This window comes from Microtus oregoni, unplaced genomic scaffold (assembly GCF_018167655.1).
Source record: "Microtus oregoni isolate MIOR12 unplaced genomic scaffold, Mior012 000023F_ref0000262, whole genome shotgun sequence".
In the NCBI taxonomy this organism is placed as follows: Eukaryota; Metazoa; Chordata; class Mammalia; order Rodentia; family Cricetidae; genus Microtus; species Microtus oregoni.
Genome location: NW_024543082.1, coordinates 2,495,424 through 2,523,370, shown reverse-complemented (window position 1 = coordinate 2,523,370; position 27,947 = coordinate 2,495,424). Strand labels below are relative to the sequence as shown.

Below are 27,947 nucleotides of genomic sequence, written 5' to 3'. Positions count from 1 at the left end.
CCTAGTCTACAATGTGAGTTTCAGGCCAGACAGAACTATAAAATGAGACCCTGTCTCAATCAAACAAAACTCCAAAAAAATAAAAATTTTAAAATTCTAATCTAATCTAAGGAAGTCAGATAAACTAAAATATTCTAAGTAATGGGTTTTACAAAAGACAAAGTGTACTACCAGCAAAACTTAGCTGGTGTGGGGACCTGAGGCTTGTATGAGGAAGCATTGGAAACAGGGTTTCCAGAAGTAACTGGGCTACAAGATCATTTAGTGGGTTGGATGAGCCGTCCTTTCTTTCAAAAGCAGCAGAAAGAACTGTGCTGTGGGCACTAAAAGTAAATCTGTTCTCAGGAGATTCAGGTTTTATATGAAATTCCAACACTTGGTTGATAATCACCAAGTGCTATGCCATTGTTCTAGGGCTTTCCATACAGTAGCTCGGTGGAGTATTACTGTTACTGCTACTTTACAAGTGAGGGACGCAGACACCGGCACACACCAGCTAAGGGACAGTGCCTGGGACTTAGAGCTTTGGTTTCAATGTCTCTATGAGCTTTAAAACGTGAGCTCTAACCCACATAACGTGAAAATGATCTTTATATTGGGCACATATACTTGCAGTATATACACACAGTCATGTCATAAATAATTTCAGAATACTTCCATCACCCCCTCCCTAAATAAACCAAGTTCCCGTCCCCATCTCCCATTCCTCACAAACACTAAACCACTGCCAGACTTACTCTTCCACTTAACATAATGTTTTCAAGGCTCATACATCTTGCGGTGCATAGCAGAATCTCTCTTTTTTTTCTTTCTTTTTTTCAGACTTTAGTGTGGGGACAGTTTTAAGGTACTAGCAAAACGAGTAGAGGGTACAAAGAGTTCCTAGATTCTCCCTACCTCCACAGACTCATAGTGCCCCTCACCCAGGTTACATACGGGTTACACCAGTGAATTTACACAGGAATGCCATTACTACCAAACCCCATAGTGCACATTAGGCTTCACTCTTAGGGTGTATGCTCTGCCTCGCATGCATGCGTAAAGCCCCTAAGTTGGCTCTCCAGCACCACAAGGAAAGAAGGGAGAAATGGAGGGAGGGAGGGAAGGCATCTATCAAGAGGATGCCATGCGCACGGTTTAGTGCCCCACCCTGTCTTCTGCGTATCCATCTCTCCTTCCTGCACCAACGCTGGCAACCACCTCCTTTACAGTTTTACCCTCTGTCACACAGTGGCCTTGTAGTCTGAAGCCTTTGCGGACTGGCTTCTTCCACTTAGTATCCATGTCTTCTCATGGACTGTAGCTTGTTTGTTGTTGGCGCTAAACAACTCTTCCTTATCCAGCCAACATGAGCCTCTTTTGTTGCAGGTGTACGATTTCAACTCATTTCATAATTATCAAGGAGCACAGCTAGCTATATGGTAAGAACATCTTCGGTTTGATAAGCAGTCACCAAACTGTCCTCCAATGTGGCTGAATCATGTTGCTTTCCTACTGACAATAAATGAATTCTGTGACTGTGTCCTCGCCTGGATTTGGTGGTACTGGTGCTCTGTATATAGTCACGCCGCATTCATGTCTCATGAGTTTTAATGGTAGTTTGTTAATGACATGTGATGTCATGCATCTTTGCATATGATCATTTGTCTCTGTATATTTTTTTTGAAGAAATACTCTTGATTTTTCATCTCTTTTTAAATTACGGCTTTTTCCCTATGGCCTTTTTCTTATTGTGCCATTAACTGTTCCTCTACGTATTCTGAAAACTGTATGGTCACTATACAAATGACCTGCAAACATGTTTTCTTATTCTGTGAGTTATATTTTTATTTTCTTTTTTCTTTTTTTGGATTTTTGAGACAGGGTTTCTCTGTGGTTTTGGAGCCTGTCCTGGAACTAGCTCTTGTAGACCAGGCTGGCCTCGAACTCACAGAGATCCGCCTGCCTCTGCCTCCTGAGTGCTGGGATTAAAGGCGTGCGCCACCACCGCCCGGCCTTTATTTTCTTGATAATTTTCTTTGAAGCACAATTTTTAAATTTTTCTGATGAAGTCCAAATGTTCTACTATCTTTGGTTGCTGGTATTAGATCTAAGAATCATTTCCTAATCCAGTATCAAAGAGACTCACATCTGCTTTCTGTCAAGTGCTTTACGGTCTCAGCTATTATGTCAGGTCTTGTTAAATTCTGACCTGGTCCTGGCCCATTTGTTAAAGTGTTCTTTTCCTGTCGAAGGTCTTGGTGTCTCTGCCAATGCCCGAGCACTACATTTGGTCAAGATGCTTCCTGGGGTGTGAGGCGCTACACCAGTGAATCTGAATACTTGTGTAGAATGTGCAAAAAAAGGTTTAAATTAGCAAACCTAAAAGATGTACCAGTCAATCAGGATTATTTAGATCCTAAACAAATCAGTTGTAAAAGGAGAAAAACAAGGGGTTATATAGCTATATAATCCTCCATAACAAGATATTATAAAATATTAAGAAATTATTAATTTTGTTAATGGTTCCTTTTAAAAGTCATATATTATAGGAGCTTGTAGGAGAATAAAATATATAGGGAACATATCTGCAACTTTCTTTTTTTTTTAAGATTTATTTATTTAATTATTATGTATACAACATTCTGCCTCCATATATGCCTGCAAGCCAGAAGAGGGCACCAGATCTCATTACAGATGGTTGTGAGCCACCATGTGGTTGCTGGGAATTGAACTCAAGACCTCTGGAAGAGCAGCCAGTGCTCTTAACCTCTGAGCCATCTCTCCAGCCCCCTGCAACTTTCAAGATAATAAAGACAATGTTACAAATGAGAGACAACACATTGTTGTTTCTAGTCTATAGGAACATGAGAATCCTGTTTTATATGCATTGTTTTCTTTGTATTGTGTGTATTATTATATTTCATAATAAAATATGTAAAAAGAATAATATCCCCAAGATGAAAGAAGTCTACATGAACTTAAGTATTTGTTATCACTTTATAGAATGTACCTTTTTAATTTCAAATTTTATATGCTAATAATGACTTTCAGAGTGGCATTCCTTCCTGGGAAGGGGAAGTAGACAAGCTCTCCTTAATAAATTGGCAGCATGGGGGAAGGGAGGAAGAGTAGTAGGGGAGTAAGAAGAGGAGAAGGGGAGCAGGAGGAGCATGAGGGATCAGGAAGATCGAGTTAGGTAAGGGACAGAAAGGGAGAGCAAGGAAAGAGATAGCTTGAAAAAGGGAGCCAGAAACCAGGCACTAGGGAAACCACAAGGATGATCCCAGCTAAGAATCTAAGCAATAGTGGAGAGGATACCTAAACCACCTTTCCCCTGCAGTCAGATTGACGACTACCTTAATTATCATCACAGAACCTTCATCCAGTAATTGATGGAAGCAGATGCAGAGATCCACAGCTAGACTGGAGTGAACTCCTGGAATCCAGACATAGAGAGGGAGGAGCAATATTATACGCAAAGGGGCCAAGACCATGATGGGGATACCCAAGAAAACAGCCTACGTGAGCTAGTGGGAGCTCACTGACTCTGGACTGACAGCTGGGGAACCAGCCTAAAATCGAACTAGGCCCTCTGAATGTGGGTGACAGGTGTGTGGCTTGGGCAGTTTGTGGGGCCACTAGCAGTAGAACCAGTATTTATTCCTAGTGCATGATCTGGCTCTTTGGAGCCCATTCCCTAAGGAGGGATACCTTGTTCAGTCTAGATACAGTGGAGAGGGCCCTGGTCCTGCCTCAAGTGATGTGACAGACTTTGTTGACTCCCCACGGGAGGCCTCAATGACCTGCGTCTTAACTCCCACTCTTTCCCCTGGATTAACAGGCAGGAAGCTGATTCTCACCTGAGCTGATTTCTTGCTCTCATTAAGCTAATTCACTCTTGGTTTTCCAGAGCTCACTGATTTTGTACTGGTAGGGAAAAGCTGCCTCAATCAAGTCCTTTCTGACCTAGATCTCTGGCTCTCATTAACCAGAAAAGAGAATTTCCTCGTCTCATCATCATCATCATCACCACCACTACCATTATTTAGTGGGCGCATCTCTGTTGGGGATGGAACCTCGAATAAGCCAGGCAGTGTTCTACCATTAAGCCACTGCACCCCATTCTGCTCATTTTTATTGAGACTGTTCTCAGAGTCAGCTATGAGCTCTGTGTTGTCATGACTTCTGTATTTTAAAATCTTTATACTTCTGTGGTGACCTGAATGACAATCTCTCCCCACCCTCATAGGTCCATATATTTGAACCATTTGGGAAGGATTAGGTGTGGTCTTCTTAGAGATATGACACTGGGGAGTGGGGCTTTGGGGTTTTTAAAATATTCCTGTGAGTCCCAGTGCTCTTTCTGCCTCCTGGCTGTGGATCAAATGAACTGTGAACTCCTGCTCGGAATTAAACCTGGGTCCTCTGGAAGAGCAGCCAGTTTTCTTAACTGCTGAGCCATCTCTCCAGCCCCTAAATCTTTATACTTCATCGACCCCTCAAAAGTTAAGGCAATATCAATTATTTTCATGGTGTGTGGTTTTTTTTTAATTTTTGAGGCAAAGTCTTATTACGCAGCGGAGACTGAAACTCAGTCACCCTGCGTCAGCACCTGGAGCACTAGGATTAGAATTACAGGCAGTATCACCATGTCAGTTCATTTTCAGGGTTTAATGATACTTTTATTGTTGGCTTTCAAGTTCGATGCTATTTTTAAATTTCTCGTAGGCTGTTTTAGAAAAAACAAGAGGCAATAATGCTCCTACTAAAATTACTAGGACCCTGTTAGGTAAGAGTTATATAAGGTATTTTATTTAAATAAAATATTTCACTGTTCTACCAGAGAGTTCTAGTCATTTAAAAAGTAGGACTCTGCTGGGAATGGTGGCACTCACTGTTAATCCCAGCAGCTGAGGGGCAGAGCAGATGGATTTCTGTGATTTTGAGGTCAGGCTGGTCTACCAAGCAAGTTCCAGGTAGGTAGAAAGACACTGTCTTAAAAACACCAAATAAAACAAAACACCAACAAAAAGCCTAGAAATCTGTACATCACTCATTCAATAATTTAAAACTATCTAGGTTAGTTTTCCCTTCATATCAGCATGGCTTCATAGTATCTTAGATTTTGTTATATTTACTCCGTTATATTAAGAACAAACCGCACAAAAGTCAAAGAATTGCTAAGTACATTTTGCTTTGGAATATCAGCATTTTCTTAAGCTACATTTTGAATATTATTTTATTTTATAAACTCGTTATTTTCTCACGGTTGTCTTACCCAGTGTCCTCCATTAATGCCAGAGTGATTCGAGAGAGGACTCGGTTCTGGGTGTGAGAACCAGTCATTGCTTCATTCTGAAAATTACCAACAGATTTTATTAGAAGAGAACTCTGTGATCTCTATGCATATTTAAGATGTTTCATGTGGTTAAATTTTCTAGAAAATGATCAAATACAAAAGCTTTTTAAAGCATCTCAGTTGAGGAAGTAGCCTCTACTCTCTGATTTCTCCGCCGTGACAGACAAGCAGCAGTGGAGACTTCCTGATGAAAATGAACACAGCATCCATGGGATGAGGGTCCCTACTGCAAACAGCTATTCTCCCTGAGCAGCATCAAGTGAGCGAGTGGTGGAGACGGGGAGTCAGGAGGAATGTTTACATGGATTTGCAAGGAAAGCCCTTCCCTAACTCTCAACTTTGTGACCACAGAAACCTACACTAATATTAGTGCAGAACAAGCATGGAAGAACCAGGGGACCAAGGGATTAGGGCAAAATACCCAGGTGCTCAGTAGTTTAATTTACATTGTATGACTCCGACCAGGCAGCCACATCCTGGTGAGGGCTCCAGGCCCTGTAGGCAGCAAATCTCTAGGAAATCAGAGAGTTCTCTGAGTCTCTAAAGGACACTGAGTGTTCTTTCCCCATACCGTAACATCACCTTTAATATAACGGTCCAGGGACACAATGCTTATTAACAGAATCAATGAAACTAATAAAATTCGTATTCTTGGGTCTTCTACTGAAAAGCACATAAAATTTCATTTCTGGCCACTCTATAGTTTCCAAGGAAATCACTTAAGAAAATTCCTTAAGGAAAATACAAAGACAGAAATGCCCATAGGAGGAATGAGGTATTTGCTTTCATAAGTGTCTGCCATTGTTACCCTTTGTGACCTAGACCACAGCATCTGAGCAGAGAGAAACTCGTTCTTCCTGAGCTTATGACCTTCAGACATGAGCTCTGCTTGCTGCAGCTATCTAAACATATCTCGAAGAAAAAGTATAGAAACACACTTTCTAACCAAGGCATTTCACTTCAGAGTCTTAATTCTCCCTCCAGATTCTCCCTGTGTAAACCAATGTGACCTGGGATTAACTTTCTGGCTCTATTCCCCAGAAACCGAATAAAGACAGGACATTACCTGGCAAGAGCACATGAGAGGAAAGGCCTGTTGATGCACCTTGGCCTTGGGAGAACTATATTGAAACCCACTAGTAAGTCACAGCTGGGATGTCACTGTGTAAAGTGACCATTGGGGGCATCCCTGCGGAGTCTGAAAGGTTAGTCTGTGGAACCACTAAAAAGATCCCCGCTACTCTGTGGGTCACAGTACTCTTAAACCAAACTAGATCTCACATTCATCCAAGGGACAGTTTTGTGTTCCTGTTCTGCAACTGAGGGGGAGCGGCACTGCCGACAGCCGCTGGGTATAACACAAGGAAAGCTCCCAATTCTGCTGTGCCAATGTCCTTGTAAGGAACTGTCCCAACACGGCCTGGTGACTGTTTAGTTGAGCTAAGAATGTCCGCTACGGCACCACTCTGCAGGGCACGCACGGCAGTCGCTCACCACATCTTTTCTTGAGACAGGTTCTCACTATGTAGCTCTGGCTGGCCAGGAACTCATTACACAGACCAGGGTAGCCTTTTGTAGACCAGGCTGGCCTCGAACTCACAGAGATCCACCTGCCTCTGCCTCCTAAGTTCTGAAACTAAAGTGTGTGCCACCATGCCTGCTTTCTTTTTTAATATGAAAATTTAGGACTAGGATATATCTCAGAAATAAAAGCCGGGCGGTGGTGGTACACGCCTTTAATCCCAGCACTTGGGAGGCAGAGGCAGGAGGATCTCTGTGAGTTCGAGGCCAGCCTGGTCTACAAGAGCTAGTTCCAGGCTGGTCCGAAGGTAGTGAGTTCTTTCAGCTGATTGTTCACAGTCAGGCATTTGTGCTTTCTGTTGATTAATAACAGTCAGCCATTTATGACAGTTGTTAGCAACTGTTCACAGTTGTATAACAATTGTTTACCCTGTCAGTTGTTAGCGACCGTTCAGGGTTGTTAGCGTTGATTACCCTGTTAGGGGCTGGAGAGATGGCTCAGAGGTTAAGAGCATTGTCTGCTCTTCTAAAGGTCCTGAGTTCAATTCCCAGCAACCACATGGTGGCTCACAACCATCTGTAATGAGGTCTGGTGCCCTCTTCTGGCCTGCAGGTATACACACAGACAGAACATTATATACATAATAAATAAATGTTAAAAAAAAAAAAAAAGAGCTAGTTCCAGGACAGGAACCAAAAGCTACGGAGAAACCCTGTCTCGAAAATTAAAAAAAAAAAAAAAAGCCAAGCACGCACAAGGTTGTGGGTTCAATCCCAGTACCACAAAAGCAAAATGACAACAGCTTTTAGTCTGGCATAGAGTACACATCTGCAGTCCCAGCATTCAGAAGCAAGAGGGTTGCTGTAAGTTCAAGGCCAGCTTGGACTACATAATAAGACACTGTCTTAAAAACAAAAAAGATTTATTATTTAAAACATAATGTTCAGTAACACAGGCCTGTTTTGTTTGCATAACTGAATATTGTGCAGCCCTTAACAATTAGGAGAGCCAAGGTTACAGTCTATGCTACTAATGATGTTCCACCTTACTTCATAGCCTGTCTGAACCTCAATTCCAAAGTAATTTTGGAATTACTTTAGCTTGATTTACTTTAGTAAATTCATTCTCCTTTCAGATTCTCTCTATACAAATGTTTATACAGAAACACATTACATAAAATTGAATTATGCACATGAATTATGTTAATAAAGATAAACACTGAACAAGACTGAACAGACCTCTAGCAAGCGCTTTTCCCAGTGGTTGAGCTCAGTGCCCATCCCGCCTTGATTTTCAAGTTCCATCCCCTCTAGAACTGGGCAGTTAAAATGCTTCCGTGCTTCTTCCTGGGAATCAGAGAAAAAACACCCAAAGCATAAGACAACAGCACTCCTTATCACAGGGTAGGATAAAGCGGTGTGAAAGAATCAGTTTGATGAAACAGATCCTCTTTAAAATACAGTTTTTATATAGTCAAATATTTTGATATTATTATCACATTCCTCTTGGCTAGAAAACTATTATTTCTCTTAATATTTTCTTCTTTCTTTGAAGGTTGATTTTAAAAACTATTTATGTGTGTGCGTATTTGTGTGCAGGACCCGGGCAAGAGGGTGCCAGAGGTTCTCGAAGCTGGAGTTGCAGGCATTTGTGGGATTTCCAGCATGCTACCTGGGTGATGAACCCTGGCTGCACAGAAAACACTACCCACTGAGCCACCTCTTCACTTTCTGGCTATAAGGGACACACAGTTTTCACATGCACGTGCTTGTTATTAGAGCCAAGAGACTAGGAGTTCAGGTCATCATTGCCTACAGAGTACAGCCTAGACTACATGTGACCCTGCCTCAACAAATACAAAAATGTCACATTAGAAAAAATAAAATTAGGCCAGGTGGTGGCGCATACCAAATTTAATCTCAGCACTCGGAAGGCAGAGGCAGGTAGATCTCTGTGAGTTTGAGACCAGACTGGTCTACAGAGCTAGTTCCAGGACAGGAACCAAAGCTATCAAGAAACCCTGTCTCAAAAAACAAACAAACAAAAAGACTATTAGGATGACTGCTTATAATTCTGATATATTATATTGATAATATAATATCAATAATTTTAAAATTTCATAAATTGGTAATTTATAATTATACATTGTGATGAAAAAAATTGAAATGTATGTCCTGGCAATGCTGCAGCGGGCACGGGCAGCCCGTAGATGGTGGTTCTATTGAACTTGTCCATATTGGGTTTCATGGTCTAAGTTGATGAGGACAACTGACCAGGTCCTCACACATTGTTACAGGGTAGAATACTGTCATGATTTATGAATATTATGGAATAGTTAAATCAAGTTAATTATCATATCTATCATCTCTAATACTTATTTGATTTGTGATAATATTTGAGAGCAAGAATATGATCAAAACAAATTATATTTGATTATATGTGAAAATGCCATAATGAAGCCCACTCTTATGTATAATATATACCAGTAAAAACTTAAAAAGAATGTTTGAAATTTATTACCTAGCAATTTAAAAATATTTATTTTATGTGTATTTGTGTATCTCTGAGTACAGGTCTGTGCATACAGTACCCATGGAGTCTAGAAAAAGACATCAGATTCCCTGACACTGGAATTACAGACGGTTATGAGCTGCCATGTTGGTGGTGGGAACTGAACTCAGGTCCTCTGAAAGAACAGTGAGTGCTCTTAACTACTGAACCACATCTCCAGCCCCACCCTAGCAATTTTTAAATGTGCAGTATTAACTTGTTCACTATAGATCTGATAAAAAAAAATTGTTTTTTAAGAAGACAAAAAGCCCTTCTTCCTCCTTGAAATCCTATACCCTTCCTTCCGTGCCCGCCCGTCATCTGTAACCCCACCTGAAGCCATTCTGTGTGTCCACTATCTGACTGTAGACAGGGCCTGTATGTAGTCCAGGCTGGTAGCTGTGATGACCTTGACTTCCCTTCCTTCACCCCGAGTACGGGGTCCACAGATGTGTACGACGTGCCGGCCCACTTTATGGAGTACTGGGACTGGACGCACACTAGGCAAGCACTCTGCCAACCAAGTCCACGCCGGTGTGCCCTGTTTCAGACAGCACATGCGAACACCAATACCGAGTGCTCCCCGGTGTGTGCTTAGCTCATTTCACTCACACGATGTTCTTGAGTGCCATGCATGTCATAAGCGACAGTGTCCCTCCACTTTGCCTCACTCTGTGTATACACAACCATTCTCACATATTTATGCACTAACGGACATTGAGGCAGATCCCAGAACTTGACTATTGTGGCTTGTGCTGCATAAATACGTGAGCAGGGACATCTGACAAACTGATTTCACACTGGATGGTTGGATTAGTTTTCCTTAATGGAGGTAGCTATCCACATGTCCAACAATAGGCCATGTTTTCTCCGTAGACCAACCAATGTGCCTCACGTCCTGTCTTTTTGATAAAAGTCACAGGTATATCTTATTGGAGTTTTATTATTTTCCAATAGTTAGTGATGCTGAACATTTTTATATATCTATTGGTTCTTTGCAGGTTTTTTCCTTTTTTATATATGTTTCTTTTTTTGTTGTTGTTGATTTTGTTTTTCGAGATAGGGTTTCGAGATAGCTTTGGTGCCTGTCCCGAACTAGCTCTTGTGGACCAGGCTGGCCTCGAACTCCCAGAGATCCGCATGCCTCTGCTTCCCAAGTGCTGGGATTAAAGGCGTGCGCCACCACCGCCCGGCTATATATATAAGTTTCTTATTGTTTTCATTGAGCTGTACTTTTTTTTTTAAAGCAGGTGTGATAGCACACGCCTTTAATCCCAGCGCTCAAGAGGCAGAGGCAGGAGTTTGAGGCCAGCCTGGTCTACAGCCAGGGATACAAAGAGACACCCTGTCTAAAGAAAACAAACAAAACAAAAAGCCTTTTCAGGTCCTTTGCCCATTATTTGTTGCTGGTTTTACTTTCCTTTTAGGAGCCACGGTCACACTATGTAACCTAGGCTGGCCTAGGCTCCATCCTTTGCCTCAGCATCCAGTGCTATGATTACAGGCATACACCATGACATCTGTCTTCCTGTCCATTTTGCAAATAAGGTTTTTGTTTTCTTGCAGTTGAGTCTTATGTATTTTACAGTAACTTCTTATCAGACATACAGCCTGCAGATATTTTGTCCCAACCCAAAGGCTTCTCACACCGCCGACTGCACCCACTGGTGTAAGCTCGTTCTTTTCCAGTTTAACAGTTTTTAAAACAGCTCAGTGGTTCTCTTGATGATAGCATATATGTGGGGCAGTCTGACATTACTCAGAGACATCCCAGCAATGGCAGTCTTCTTGATTTTTAGCCTTCAATAATTATAACAAGGGATTTCATATATGAAACTGCTACCAAACCAGGTAGAACTGCATTTATGCATCCATGACTTCAGGGTTGCTGGAACACTGACATCCTCCAAACGGCTGCATCTCCTGAGTCATGATGTCAGCTGGACCCCTGGTTATTCACCTCATCTTTGGCAGGAATACCCAAAACCGTACACAGTGAAAGTGACAAATTCTTTCCCATACCAGATTTTGGCAAAAAGAGTAGCTCTTAGCTCAGTGTGTATTATATGGGCCTTCACTCACTGAACGAGCTTTTCAGGTTGAGGCTATGGTCTTTTAAAGCCATTCCCAACAAAGCAGGCATCGGCAGCTACCCTCCTCCATGCCTTCTTTCTTCCCTTTATGTAGGTGTGCCCCAGGAAGGCCAAATGGGGATGTGAATGAGCTGAGCCCAGAGTCCCCATGCTCCTCCTCCTCATTTTTATTATGGGTGTTTTGCCCGCACGTCTGTGCACCCCACGCATGCCTGGTGCCCACAGAAGCCTAAAGAGGGTCAGGAGCTCCTAGGACGGGAGTTGTGGATAGCTGCGAGCAGTCATGTGGACGCTGAGACACAGGTCCTCTGTAGGAACTGTAGTGCTCTTAACCACTAGCCATTGCCCCTGCCCCAGCCACGGCTGCTGCTGCTTCTTCTTTTTCAGTTCAAATAACTTTGTGTATGTGTACATGATCCTGTGTGTGCGCATGCAGACGTGAGAAGTCAGTACCTGGTGTGTCCCTTAAACAGTTTTTTTCCACCTAACTTTTTTTAAATAAATATTTATTTATTATGTATACAATATTCTGTTTGTGTGTATGCCATTACAGAAGGTTGTGAGCCACCATGTGGCAATGCTCTTAACCTCTGAGCCATCTCTCCAGCCCTCCACCTAACTTTTAAAATACATCTCTCAGCCGGGCGGTGGTGGCGCACGCCTTTAATCCCAGCACTTGGGAGGCAGAGGCAGGCGGATCTCTGTGAGTTCGAGACCAGCCTGGTCTACAAGAGCTAGTTCCAGGACAGGCTCCAAAACCACAGAGAAACCCTGTTTCGAAAAACCAAAAATAAATAAATAAATAAATAAAATAAAATAAAATACATCTGTGTGTGTGTGTGTGTGTGTGTGTGTGTGTATGTGTGTGCGCACGCGCGCTCACTGAACCTGGAGCTAACTCATTGTGTTAGACTGACTGACCAATCACCTGAACTCTAGGAATCTGCCTGTCTCCACTCCTCCATCCCGGGGTTACAGACAAGTACTAACTGTTTTGCCCTCCCCCCCCCCCTTTTTTTTTTTTACCATGGAGGTGCTGAGGATCTGAACTTAGGTTCTCATGTTTGTGTGGCAGGAACCTGCAGACTGAGTCCCACAAAAATGCTGAATAATACTGCTTCTCCTTAGGCACAAGCACCTCTCACCTCCAGTCTTAGAGCAGCAGGTTGGATGGGGATGCACTGCCAAATTTCCACTTCCTCCCCTCTGTCCTGGCTTGCTGCTTTATTAAATTGTCTTCCTACATTTTCTGTTACAGACTGAAATTTTGGCACTCATTCTTAAACAGAAATGACCAGTAAAGCAGGGACCATGATGAAAAATGAGACACAAAGAAGGTACTCACAACAACACGAGGTGTCACCAGGAGATACACAGTGTGGCGGACTATCTTATTATTTCGCACATTCCACTGCCGCTCCACTTTCCGAACTACTTTATCACTCCACTGGTACAATCCCAGGCTGTAATTACACAAGAAAACAGTCGTTCTGCCAGGTTACTACAACTGTAAATGTGAAAGTACTTGTAACATACGAAATGAAATACTGGAGAGCTTACTATGTACCACATCCATGTAATGTACTTATAAACACTTTATTTTCTTTCTTGAGACAGGCTCTCACTATGTAGTCCTAGCTGGTCTTATGCGCACTACGTAGACCAGGCTAGCCATGAACTCACAGAGATCCACCAATCTCTGCCTCCCAAACACTTCAGGTACAGGCGTGTTCCACCACACCCAGGCTCATAAGGATTTTCTAATCGCCTCTTGTAGGTAAAGACAGAGGCTTAGGGAGATGAGAGAACCTGTTCTAAAGTTCACATAGCAATGCTGAGCTGGGACGATGACTGCATTATTTTCCTGCTGACTGTGGAGATCCAGCCCAGGATGTTGTAGACGCGAGGCAAGCACTCGGTAGCTGACTAGACCCCAGCTCTCAGAGGCTGCTTCTGACAAGTTTATTGCATTTAAAGAAAAAGACAAAAAGAGGAGGAAGAGGAAGTAAGTAAAGAAACCAAAGCAGAAAGCCCGGCAGTGGTGGCGCAGGCCTTTAATCTCAGGACTTGGGAGGCAGAGGCAGGCAGATCTCTGTGAGTTCGAGGCCAGCCTGGTCTAGTTCCAGGACAGGAACCAAAAAGCTATGGAGAAACCCTGTCTCAAAAATAAAAAAAAAGAAACCAAAGTAGAGACAGACCCAAACATGTAAGAAAACTGAACAAAAAAATGTTGTCATATTAGTGAAAAATGATTTAATTATTGCGCCCTGAAACTGGTTATCCATCAAGGAAAAATATTATTTCATGTCATCTACAAAATTAAATTCTAGAAAGTTCTTAGGAAAATGGCAGAGTACACGTCTCTGGAAACTCTGGTGTGAAATCAACAAGAACTTGGCCAAATCAACTTTTTCAGAACCTTGGAAATCAGCAATGAGCTCCATGAATCTGAGAAGCACTTATTCATGAAAGATGGACGAGTTTCATGAAGAACAGGCAGCTCCGTGGTCCCATGCCCTGTCTACAACTTCCAGGCTACTGTGTAAGCAATAACCCAGGATGGTGGGGGCATCTGGGTTTTAAAAGGGCATTATTCTCTACTCCTCCAGAGAAATGCTGTCTAGATCCAAGGACACAAAGAGATGGCAAGTCATTTAAAAGATGCACTATGTGGTCTACAAGAGCTAGTTCCAGGACAGGCTCCAAAACCACAGAGAAACCCTGTCTCGAAAAATCCAAAAAAAAAAAAAAAAAAAAGATGCACTATGTAACTAATTCTCTGAAGAGGGCTGCAGTGGCTACAGTCACCTCAGATGAAGGAGACTTGAAACAAAGTTCCTATTCAGAGACAAGACCATCCAACAATGATAAAGGGGCTGCTGAAGAATCCAAAAATATATCATCAGAACTAAAATGCTAGGCTGCAGATGCGGCTAGGCTGGTTCAGTGCTTGAGCTGAGCTTGGTCCCCAGCACCAAGTAAAGTGGCTGTGGTGGAACACCCTGTAATGTGAATTCAAGGTCATCCTTAGCTGCCTTTAGGTTAGAGGCTAGCCAGGCATGTTAGGCCCTTTCTCGGGGGTGGGGGGGACCAGTTCCTTTTACATTTCTTGCATAACATATCTACTTCCAATTTCAAGATTTGGGTGTTTTTGAAAGAGGCACCTTATTTTGGACCTTATTTAAAAATGAATACAGTTCAGCTGGGCAGTGGTAGTGCACGCCTTTAATCCCAGAACTTGGAGGCAGGGGCAGGCGGATCTCAGTTAGTCCGAGGCCAGCCTGGTCTCCAGAGAGAGTTCCAGGACAGAAACTCTGTCTCAAAAAACAAACAAAACCAAGTAACAAAGGAAGGAAGGAAGAAAGGAAGGAAAGAAGGAAGGAAGGAAGAAAGAAAGAGAGAGAATGCAGTCCAGTGTGGTGAGGAAGTCATGGCAACAGTTTGCACTGTGGGGAACAAGACGGACCCAGACGGTCTCAGAGGTCCTGAGTAAAGACAAAGAGAACTTTAGCTCTGTGTCCTTGTTCAGCAGTGGACTTGGCAAGGCCAGCCTAGGGCTAAAGCCAGTACCTCACAGGAGTTTCTGGGGTCCTGACTCTCCCATGGGTAGTGGTTATGGTATAAATGGTGCTATATTTCCTAATAAGCTTGCTTTGCATAAGTCATCAGCTTATGTAAGACCACCTGGTACCAACTATTGCTTTCATCTTATTTCCTATCCCTGACTCTCCCACTCAGTACCTTGCTGTTTAGGACCCTTATTCCTATGGGGGGGTTGCATTAATTTTATTTCTATCTATTTTGGGAAGACAATATTTAAACACAGTAAACAAAGCCAGCAAGAAAACAACAGCTTTTAGTTTATTAGTCAACCAACATTCTGTTCTCCAACATCCTTCAAGGGTACCAGTCTCTCTCAAACCTCACTCCCATCTGTCTGCTTTTAAACAGGCTCTCATAAAGTACAAGCTGGCCTTGCTCTGTAGCAGAGGCTAGCCTTGAGCTCCTTACCCTACTGCCTCAGCCTCCCAGATTCTGGGAGTACAGGTACAAACCACCAAGACCAGCACAGGAATGGTTTCCAAGACAGGCTAGAGGCGAACCCCATTCTTCATGCCTAACGACTGAATTTACTACTCTAGCATCTGCATTTATACTGGAAGATTTCATAAAGTATCAGCTTGCCTTGACCCCTACACACATCACTCTCCCACTGCACAGAGTGCACTGTTCTCGTCATTTACGTGTTCCATCAGGGCCAGCATTCTTCTCAGAGAGTGGCTTCTTCCATACCACCAAACAAAAAGCACACTCTCGGAAAAACATCCATTTAGACATTAACATTTGTCTCTTTGTTGTCGTCCTCCACCACTTTGGTTCTTTGAGATGAGGTCCCTGTAGCAACCCAGAACTGATTACAGGGCAGAGGCTGACCTTGAACTTCTAATCATCCTGCCCCCACCACCCACTGCTGAGATTACAGCTGGGTCTCCACCACTGCCTAGAATTCTGCACTTTATACTTACTCTAAAAACACTAGAAATAAACCAGGTGTGGTGGTGCACGCCTTTAATCCCACTCTGAGTTTGAGGCCAGCCTGGGTTACAGAGCAAGTTCTAGGACAGGCAGAATAGAAGAATCCTGTCTTAAAAAAAAATTCTAAAAATCAACAAATACATGCTTAAAAAAATAGTACAAACTATTTTATTGGCGAACTTTGTAATTAAAGCAAAATATACAAAAAGCAAATAACATGAGGATTAATTAAAATTTTATCTTTTAATTATGTGCCTGTGTGTATGTCACTTATGTGCAGGTACCAGGACAATCAGAGAAGGGGTCAGATCCTCTGGACCTCAAGTTACAAGCAGTTATGAGCCTTGTGATAAAACTCAAGTATTCTGGAGAAGCAGCAAGTGTTCTTAACTGCTGAGCCATCTCTCCAGTACCAAGTGTTGGTTTTTTTAATTCAAAATGTATTTATTATTATCTGTGTGTGTGTGTATGTATGTATGTATGTGTTTATCATGCGTCATGTACGTGTTGTTAGGCTTGTACAAGAAGCTCTTTCCCTGCTGAGCCATCTTGCCAGTACCAGATGAACTGCTAATGGCTACCCTACATCAGACCCCGAGAAAGGGACAGGAACAGTCAGCACCTGGGAAGGTTTCCCTGTGACACTGCCCAGTGACAGCTACTTTACTGCAGTTGGCAGACGGTTCCCTAAAGTAAAGCCATTATCCTTTTATTATTGCCAGTACTGATTTCCATATAAATGGACTATTTGAGTTACTTTGCTTTGTAGTATACCTGAGTATGTTTCTGCATACAGCAAAGGTGAATTTGTTTTTTGCTGATGCTGGGACTGAACCTATGACCTCACATGCACATACTGACCCAGCCAATAGTGCACTCTTTTTTAAGTATTATGTAGTTTTCATTTTTTTAAAAAGATTTATTTATTTAATTAATTTATTTATTTTACAGTACTTTGGCATGGAGGGCACCAGATCTCATTACAGATGGTTGTGAGCCATCATGTGGTTGCTGGGAATTGAACTCAGGACCTCGGGAAGAGCAGCCTGTGCTCTTAACCTCTGAACCATCTCTCCAGCCCTCTAGTTTTCAGTTTTATACACATATTATAATTTACTTATTTTGATAGATTTTGAGGTGGTTCATATTATTTGGCTGTTAATCATAAAATTGTCATGAATATTTGCATGTGTTATTATGGATATAAACCCTTATTTTAGATATTTGTTTTTATATACATCACGCTGATGGTTATTGTCCTGGGACTAACTGATAAACTGCTTTCAGCATTGCTTGTTTTAGGCTCAGAACACTGCTAATTTAGTAGGTTAAATAAATAAAACCCCCACAGCCTAACTATCAGTTATTATATGGTGGGAAGACACCTGAGTGGCAAGGGGTGTCCTCTGGACACACCATCTCAAGTCCGTTTTGTCTTAGTATCCTCAGCTCCTTTAGGTTGGCCATGAAGTCACCGTCGTTCACTGCATGGGCAGTGTTGTGATTCTCAGGTTCTAGCACCCTCTAAAGAAGAGTAAGAATGAAAATCGCAAATACCTATAGTTGAAAGGCGGGAGGCCATCTGCAGACCGTGAGGTCAAGGGAGTTCCATCTTGATCATGGTAGAATGCAAAAAGCCCAGCAGAGAAACCCTGGAAGGAAGAATTCAAAGCGCCCTACAGCAGGATGTTAAGTCAGAGCACAGACACACAGCATCCAGCATCCAGGATGCTGACATTAGTTATACAGTAAGATGCTCAGTCAGAGCAGACACAGCAGCACCCACCATCCATGATGCTGACATAGTCATACAGTAGGATGCTCAGTCAGAGCACAGGTCACTGCATCTGTCACGAGGAGGTGTTGATATTAGTCACAAGAGTGCCACGCAGCTCTGCAGAAGTTACCCCAGCCTTCAACAGCAAGTCAGTGAGCTGTATTTACAGTTTAAAACACTTGACTACCGCTGTAAACATTTTAAAAGATTATTTTTATTTTTATTAACGGGCATCTGTCTGTGTGAACATACCCACATATGTGTGGGTGCTCTCAGGGGCCAGAAGAGGGTGCTAGATGCCATGGAGCTGGAGCGAGGGTGGTTGCAATCTGCTCCACGTGGCTGTGAGGAACTGGCTGGGTCTTCTGAAAGAGCAGTATGCATTCTCCAGCCCACTGATGTAAATGTTCAATACAAGATTTTCTAAATACACTATATGTTTTAAATCTGCCTTCAGGCTCTACATATCAATGCTATGTTATTATCATACCTCCAGGCACACACTACAGAGCGTGGGGAATTACACTTTTTAATTCATATGTGTGGTTTTACAGGTATTTTAGTGTCTTTCCTTGTTGGAGACCCTGTCATGGATCATTTCCAAATGCAGAACAAAAGCTGAGAATATAAAACTGGAACAATGAATGAATTACAGGGCCAATCCCTACCACTTCAGTGGCCTTTATTTATAAATATTAGACTTAAGTATTATCTATTTATACTAAACACAACCTAAGGCACCATGGACAATGATAACAGGGACATTTTAGTGCTATCTTCTTCACCCAAATTTACTAAGTGTCAAAACTGCAGCTACTACTACTAAAAATTATTAACAATATTGAATGGTATACGGAGCTGGGGATCAAGTCTACTCCTAACAGCATCTATAAAAGCTCAACATCTAAGCCTCAAACTGGCACTATATACACATACATATATCTACAATTTATTTCGTGTGTGTGTGTGTGTGTGTGTGTGTGTGCATCAGAGGCAGTCAGTTGGTAGAATGGCTATCTAGTGTGTATGAAGCCCTGGATTTGCATACACTGGGTACAGTAGCACACACTTGTAATCATGGTCAGCATCTCAAACGTAAGAATTGCAGGCCTGGGCTGGAGAGATGGCTCAGAGGTTAAGAGCATTGTCTGCTCTTCCAAAGGTCCTGAGTTCAATTCCCAGCAACCACATGGTGGCTCACAACCATCTGTAAAGGGGTCTGGTGCCCTCTTCTGGCCTGCAGGCATACACACAGACAGAATATTGTATACATAATAGATAAATATTAAAAAAAAAAAAAGAATTGCAGGCCTGAGTCAGCACATCTGGCTTGAAGATTCTTTTCTTTAGAAGTTTAATCATCTCTTCCAAAGTCCTACTTACCCAATGGCAATGTTAGTTTAATTGCAAATTATACCAGCTAGTGAAACTCAAACCTACTCCCATCCTGACCATTAAAAATTCCCGTCGAAAGGAACACAACTAACTAGGTTTTACCGAGCATGACCCTAGGAATTCACATGTCATTGAAAGCATGTATTAAGACCACAGCACAAGCAATAAATCAGCGGTCTGAAGGAAGTGACAGAAGTTAATAGCATTTACCAGGGCATGAATGATTTCATGCTTCACTGTGGACAGCATCCCAATAAACTCTTGCGGTTGGGTGGAGATCATATTTGGACACAGGTTAGCATATCCTGCTATCGGCCTGTTAAAATAAACACGACATTTTCTACTATATTCCAGAGTAGTAATTACAGTATTTGCTAATCTATACTTCTCTACAGAAGACAGCGCAAGGACATGATTTGTTTACTATCAGACAGCTAATTCGAGCTCTCTCTCTCTCTCTCTCTCTCTCTCTCGCTGCTTTCCAATGGCACGGGAAAGCAGCACCTGTTTTTGAGGGGTACAGAGGCACCATAGAGGTTTTCAAGTGCTCATCACCCTGAACAATTAACTCCATGTATCCTGCTGTCTTTCAAAGAGGTGGCAAACAGACAATATGAAGGAACCCAAACTTTTCTCTACCCTCGCTTTAACCGCCCACTGTGGAAACAGCATAAACCTCACTAAGTTATAGCTGTCTACTGAAAACAAACTTTTGTCCCATTTAAATAGCTGGAATCGCAGGCCTGGACCATCAGGCCTGTTTAAATGACCTTTTGGCAGGGATAGGTCCACATGGCTTTTTGCTAGTAAGAATTTCTACCCCTCCACTTCTCTTTCTCTCCTTGTTTCCCGGCTGAACTCAGGGCTCACACTGGCTAAGCAAGCACTCTACTAGGACGCTTCATCTCCAGCTTTCTGCTTTCCATTTTGATATAGGATCTTACTAACTTGCCTATACTAAACCAAGCATGCTTGCAATTCTAGCACCTGGGAAGTAGAAGCAAGAGGATCACTTTGGAGTTCAAGGCCAGCCTGGAGTCTGCTGGTGAGTTTCACATTCAAGCCAGGTAGTAAGTGAGCTCCAGGCAGCCTGGTCAGTGAGACCACTTCTCAAGGAGGCAGGAAGCAGGAGCAAAGACACTGTGCCGCCTTTGGTTCCACACCGACACTTCTCACGGAGGCAGGGGCAGGAGCAAAGACACTGTGCCGCCTTTGGTTCCACACCGACACTCTCCGAAGAAACCCAATCTTTCCCCAGGTGGGATTAGTTCCACAGTCATTCGTACAAAGACCATTTATTCTTTCCTATTCATCCACATCAAATGGCATCGTTACAGTGCCACAGCTAAGTAGAGAGCAGTGTAACAGAACTAAACACCTCTCCGTTACAGGACTCTCATGCCTGACTCCTCCCTGAATTCTCTCAGCAGAAGGCCAGCAGGACCAGTAGGTGCTTTCAGCATCATGAGATGCAGAAATGAGACAACCTAATTTAGATACAGGCAACTTGGGACTTTTATATCCTTTTCCTCACTCATCCAGGCTAGTCACCTTGAACCTCACATAGAAAGTTCAACACAGCTTTTATAAATGGTTTTAAAAGCTCGCAGTAGAACAGAATATGCTCAAACAATTAGAAACATATAAGGAAGGCTGAAGAGATGCTCAGCAGCTGAGAGCATGGGCTACTCTTCAAGAAGACCTGGTTCAGTTCCCAGCACTCACACAGTGGCTCACAACTTGTCTATAGCTCTGCAGCCACACAGTAAATAAGCGGTACACAGACACATATGCAAACAAAACACCCATATTCATTAGATAGAAACAAACTCTTTTGAAAATAAATATATAAAGAAGACAGTAAAAATATTGTTACCGCCCCCTCCCTTGTCTCTTCTAATGTCCAGCACCAGTGGCTACTACTGTCAACAATACCATGCATGTTATTTTCAAACCATCTGAGTTTGCCCAAGACTCAACAGTTTCCTCTGTCTCCTCTAACCTGGGACATTCAGTGCTACAGCTATGACAGGACACCCTAAACTGGGATGACTGGAAATTCTGTATTTCCTTAGAATATCCAAATACACATAGGTACTCTTGTCTTTGCAATGTTGTTTTAACACTTTATATAAAAAATGTGATTTTGTATATATGCAATCCACATGGTTTAGTTCAAATTTAGGGAAAGAACTAGATTTTGAAGTACAAATGAAGGTGTATGTCTCAAAAATATTCCACTGCCTTTAACCCCAGCACTCGGGAGGCAGAGACAGGCTACTTAGCTACCCCAGCTCAAAAATAAACGAATACACAAACATATCAAAGAAAAACTAAACTCTCTAAAGTTGAAAATGCACACATCAGCGTGCTAACTTCTGAGTCTCACACTTTAACACTCTAAGTCGATGGCTCTCAACCTTCCTAATGCTGCAGCCCTTGAACACAATTCTTCATGCTGTGGGACCCCAGCTGCAACAGTAGCTTTGTTGCTACTTCATAAATGTAATTTTGCTACTTTTATGAACTGTAATGTAGAGCTAGAGGTTTGCCGGAAGGGTCACAACCCACAGGCTGAGAACCACACTGCTCTAGGTCACGTGAGAGTTACTACTTTCTTTAAGTAGTTTTCTGGTGTGTGACAGGCAATCTTTTGCATATGTAATCAATTTTTATTGATTTACCCAGTAATTAAGATGTTAAGTTGGTAGGTAATACAAGTAAAATACTAGAATATTCTTATATTCTTTTTTTTTTTTTTTTTTTTGGTTTTTCGAGACAGGGTTTCTCTGTGGTTTTGGAGCCTGTCCTGGAACTAGCTCTTGTAGACCAGGCTGGTCTCGAACTCACAGAGATCCGCCTGCCTCTGCCTCCCGAGTGCTGGGATTAAAGGCGTGTGCCACCATCGCCCGGCTATTCTTACATTCTTACAGTGTAAGATGTTAAAGGTAAAATTTAAAGTCCAAATTGGTTCCTTGGATAGGAATTAATATGACAATAAAAATCTCAGTCTTTTGTGGTTTATTTATTAATCAGAAATTCTCTCTTGATAGTATTTTTTTTCTTGGAGTTTTTTGGAATGAAAAAGGCAAAGAGAGGTTGAGAGAGATGGCTCAGTAGTTAAGAGCACCGATCGTTCTTCCAGAGCGCCCGGGTTTGATTCGCAGCACCCACATGGTGGCTCAAAGTTGCCCCTGACTCCAATTTCAGAGAATCTGATGCCTGGCTCCTACACATGTGGTGTACACACACACACACACACACACACACACACCCCTCTACCTCAGGTGTACATACCCACAAAGAATAAACAAACACTTTTTTTTTTAAAGAAAAGAGAAAAAAAGTCAAGGGAAGTTTTTTGCTTTCTTTTCTTGAACAACTTATTTCCTAGTCCTAGAAGCAACTGAGTAGACAGAAAATTCCTCTTACGGTACACTAAAGCATTTTGGGAAGCAGCCTTGGAGGAAGACTCACCTGTCCATTTTTGCCTCCTGCTGACAATAGGCCGCGTAGGAGATGATGTTTTCATGGCTGCACCGCTCAGTGGCCAGAGCACCGACATAGAGGATGAAGTCTGCATCCTGGACCCCCTCGTGGTCTAGCACACCCACTGCTCCGCAGGGCCACTTACCCTCTCGGCAGACCCTGCATTGCTACACACAGGAGCACAGAAAAGGCAGGTCAGACTTAGCTGAGCAGCACTATCAGGTGACTGCAGACTAGAGAAGAACATCACTCAACTCTCACTTATTCTCCCTGAACTCTCCCCCAAATCAGAAACTGAGCAGGCAAGCATTGCAAACCTACAGTCCCAGGACTTTGGGAGGCTGAGGCAGGAGGATCCCTTAAACCCATACCAAGCAACGAGGCAAGATTTCTGGCTCTAAAACCATATCAAGGACCACAAATCCCACCTCTTTTTCTCTGTTCTGTTCTTATCTCTTGTTAGAATTTTTTCCTAAGGAGAGCTCTCTGCCAAAACAAAAATCCCAATCAAGCCAAATCACAACAAGCCAAATTAAAAAATATCCAGGTTTAATGGGATTCCTGCGCTCTCGGGTGGCCCCAAGGGGGAACTGGGAGGGGCCAGGACCTGGCATGCTGGGATTTGGAGTCCAGACCAATATACCTCTTTTTAGTGAATTTATTTCACTAAAAGTTTTAATTTATACTCAACAAAAATAAATGACCGCTATTTATAGAGGTCAATAAACATGGATGCAGAGAAAAAGAAACAAATGCTTTTTAAACCCCGAGACTAAGCTGAGCATAGTGATGAAATCCTTTAGTCCCAGCACTCGGGAGGCAGAGGCAAGCAGAGCTCTGTAAGTGCAAAGCCAGTCTGGTCTACAGAGGGAGTACTAGGACTGTAGGGTAAAAGGGACAACTGGAGCAGGAAACCATCCAATCACTGAGCACCCTGACTCTGAACCCAGGGTCAGTAAAAGAAATATACCCTGGATCTGAGACCTGGGCCAGGAAAAGAAACATCTTTATCCCTGAACCCAGGACTAAAGACAAGTGCCCTGACTCTGAAACTAGTGTCACAGAAACACACTGAGGCTGGAGAGATGGCTCAGCAGTTAAGAGCACTGGCTGCTCTTCCAGAGGTCCTGAATCCAATTCCCAGCAACTACATGGTGGCTCACAATCATCTGTAATGAGATCTGGTGTCCTCTTCTGGGCAGGACACTGTGAATACACAATGAATAAATAGACGGGAAGAAAGAAAGAAAAGAGGGAGGAAGGGAGGGAGGAAGGAAAGAAGGAAGAAAGGAAGGACACTGTCTCTAGAATCAGAGCCAGTGAAAGAAATATGCCCTGGTCCTAATATTAGAGTCAAAAAGCTAAAAAGGACCAGTGAAAGAAACACAGTTTGGCCCTGAAATCAGGGCCATCTCTGCCCCTGACCAACTAACCAATCCCTCCCCAGGAAGACCTGGGAAAAGTCTGCCCCTAAGAAGCCCTATATAAACCTCTCTGACCTTCCAGTTAGCCATTTATCCCTCCCAGGCAGAGGTAGCCCCTCTCCTAGGCTCCTCCTTCCCAAATAAATCTCTTTCTCAAGAGTCGCAGGTGCAGAAGAACCTGGCTGGGACATCACCTAGGGAACTGAGCTGAAATATTTGCTGGGACGCTCCCCTAAAGGCCTGAGCAAGGCGGAACAGAACAGAAAAACCTTGCTAGGACACTTCTTAAGGAGGACTGATCAAGGCTGGGCAGAAAAAAGTAACAACTTTTTTCCCCCCCGGAGCTGGAGGAGATTGCTACATTTCTTCACCTGCTTCCCCTTTAGCAGAGTCTTAGCAAAAAAAGAAACATCTTGGGCCAGATAAGCCGCAGATCAGCTAGGACATTCCCCTAAGGGAACAGAGCAGAGCTCAGCTGTTTTCTCCAGGAGAAAAGCAGGATCACTATATCTTATGGGGAGACCATCCCCTACCGCACCCCAGCTTCAGGTAGCCTGGGTTCCCTATCTATAGTCAGGACACCTTTGCTCCACAGCTGAGCACCTTTTGCAGCTCCACCCCTCCAGAGCTGTCCTACTGCGACTCTACCCCTCCAGAGCTGTCCTACTGCGGCTCTAAGTATAGCCTGGCTTCCCAATAAGTCCGGATATCCCTGCAACACTACAACTGTAACACATTTCCCTATAAGGACAGCCAGGGCTACATAGTGAGAATCCATTTCAAAAACAAACAAAACAAAACAAACCCAAACCAAAACAATAAAACATACCCCTGGTTACTTCTACTTCTAGGTCAACTTGCTACAACCTAGACTCCCAAGAGAAGGCAGCCTCAAATGAGGAGTTGCCTAGAGAGCATGCTGGCCTGTGGGCATGCCTGTGGGAGGTTAACTGATACAGTGGGCTCCTGTAGGTGGTACCATCCCTAAGCAGGCGGTCCTGAACTGTAGGTAAGCTGAACATAGGCGGCTAGCAAGGGTCCAGCTATAGTTCCCTGGAATCCCAACCAAGTCCGTCTTTAGAATGCTCGCCTTGACTCCCTTAATGACCTGGAACTGTAGGCTGCAAGAAACCCTTTTCTCCCCAGTTACTTCTGGCCAGGTATGTGTCACACAGAATGTGACAGAAATGAAGGTTGAACATACCCACCTACACACACCCACACCTACACACCCACCCACACCTACACACCCACCCACACCGATACCCACACACACACCTACACACACCCACACCTACACACACCCACACCCACCCACACCCACCCACACTGATACCCACACACACACCTACACACACCCACACCTACACACCCACCCACACCTACACACCCACCCACACCGATACCCACACACACACCTACACACACCCACACCTACACACACACCCACACCTACACACCCACCCACACCGATACCCACACACACACACCTACACACACCCACACCCACACCTACACCCACCCACACCTACACCGACACCCACCCACACACCCACCCACACCCACACACCCACACCCACCTACACACCCACCTACACAAACACACCCACCCACACCCACACCACAACCCACACCCACCCACACACACCTACACCCACACCTACACCCACACCCACCCACCTACACCCACACAACCCACACCTACACACACACCCACACAACCCACACCTACACCCACACCCAACACACACCCACACCCACCCACACATACACACCTACACCCACACACACCCACACCTACACACCCACACCCACCTACACCCACACCTACACACCCACACCTACACACCCACACCTACACACCCACACCTACACCCACCTACACCCATACCCATACACACCCACACCTACACCCACCTACACCCACACCCACCTACACCCAGACCCATACACACCCACACCTACACCCACCCACACCCATACACACCCACACCCACACCCACTTACACCCACACCTACACACCCACCCACACATACTCACCCACACCTACATCCGCCCACACACACACCCACACACCCCTACACTGCCATTTTGCTGTGCTAGGAATGGAACACACGTGGTAGACAGTGCTCTACCACCAACATCATTCTTGGCCCGGGAACTTCCTTTGCATAGGATTATTTCAAGTCTAACTAATAAAAACTTCCAACCCAATGGAAAGTATTTCCCAGTAAAAAGAAAGTTTGGATTGGTGAGGTGGCATGGCAGTAGAGGCAGTGTTGCTAAGCCTGACTGGAGTTTGAGCGTGGACCCTACATGGTGAAAGATGGAACCAACTTTCAAATGATGTCCTCTGACTTCCACATATATGCCGTGGCATAAACACACAAAATAAATAACTAAGTATAATAAAACATTAAAAAAAAAAAGCAACTAGCTGGGAGTGGTGGTGCACACACCCTTAATCTCAGGCAGAGATGTAGAAATCAAGCCCAGCCCGGACTATGGAGTGAATTCCAGGATAGTCAGGGTTATATAGAGATTCTATCTTAAAAAAATAAATAATAAATAAATAGCAAAGCAAATTCCCGGGCCAGCAAGATGTCTCAGCAGGTAAAGCACTTGCTTGTGGCCTGACAATTGGAGACTCTGATCCCCAGGACTCAGAGGGAAAGAAAAACTAATTTTAATTCCTGATAACTGTCCTTTGACCACCACACAAGTGCCTTGGCAAGAACGAGCCCACACTTACACAAATACATCACATCACACTCAAACATGCCAAACATACATGCACACACACACACACACACAATCAGTAAAATAGAAAAACTCAGAATTGTGTTAAACATTTAGACAATACAAAAGAATACAAGGTACAGTTGGTCCCTCATGACGCAGTTTGTGCTTGCAGTCTAAGGTGACATTCCTCTCTGTGCACATCTCGCTGAGCTTCGCAACAGCTGTAAACAGTCCCTCTTGTTAAACTGCCTATACCTGTAAACAGTGAGGGGCTGGTGAGAGGCCTGAGCACCAAGTGTGATCATCAGTACCCACATGGTACTGCAGTCCCTGGAGCTAGAATCACGGGTGGCTGGTAGCCTCTCAGGTGCACCAAATGCACCAGTCTTTAACAATAGCATCAAATGTTCTGTCTCTCCAGCTCCTCCCCCAATCCCATCACATGTAACTCTTAACGGAAACCATTAGGAGCTGGAGAGATGACTCAGTAGTTAGTAGCACATACAGCTCCTACAGAGGACCCAAGCTCAGTTCTTAGCACTCATGTTAGACTGCTCACATCTGCCCAAAACTCCAGTTCCAGGGGATCTGATTTCTACGGCCTCCATGGGCACATATGCTCATAAACATATAGACGTATATGTTTATTATTAAGTTAAAAATAGTTTTTTTTTTTTTTTTTTTTTTTTTTTTGGTTTTTCGAGACAGGGTTTCTCTGTGGCTTTGGAGCCTGTCCTGGAACTAGCTCTGTAGACCAGGCTGTTCTCGAACTCTCAGAGATCCTCCTGCCTCTGCCTCCCGAGTGCTGGGATTAAAGGCGTGCGCCACCACCGCCCGGCTAGTTTTTGTTTTTTTTAAAGAAAGAAAACCAGGGCTAGAGAGCCAGCTCAAAGGTTAAAAACATTGGTTGTTCTTCCAGAGAACCCAAGTTTGATTCTTGGCACCCACAGAGCAGCGCACAACTGTTTTTTTTAACTCCAGTTACAGGGATCTAATGCCCTCTTCTGGCCTCCCCAGGTATTGCACACATCATTCAGGCAAATCAGTTATTCAAAATAGAAAAAATAAAAAATAAAT

General features: G+C 43.5%; 1 protein-coding gene across 2 annotated transcripts in view; it reads right to left on the bottom strand.

Moving 5' to 3' along the window:
* Positions 1-27,947, bottom strand: part of Lmln (leishmanolysin like peptidase) — a 57,203-nt gene that overhangs the window by 21,191 nt on the left and 8,065 nt on the right. For both annotated transcript variants that reach the window (XM_041673398.1, XM_041673399.1), the window contains exons 6-11: positions 22,692-22,870; positions 19,425-19,530; positions 17,600-17,694; positions 12,852-12,969; positions 8,102-8,209; positions 5,261-5,337 (exon numbers count right to left, since the gene is read on the bottom strand). In XM_041673398.1, the coding sequence (XP_041529332.1) occupies positions 5,261-5,337; positions 8,102-8,209; positions 12,852-12,969; positions 17,600-17,694; positions 19,425-19,530; positions 22,692-22,870 (683 nt within the window). The remainder of the gene's footprint in view (positions 1-5,260; positions 5,338-8,101; positions 8,210-12,851; positions 12,970-17,599; positions 17,695-19,424; positions 19,531-22,691; positions 22,871-27,947) is intronic.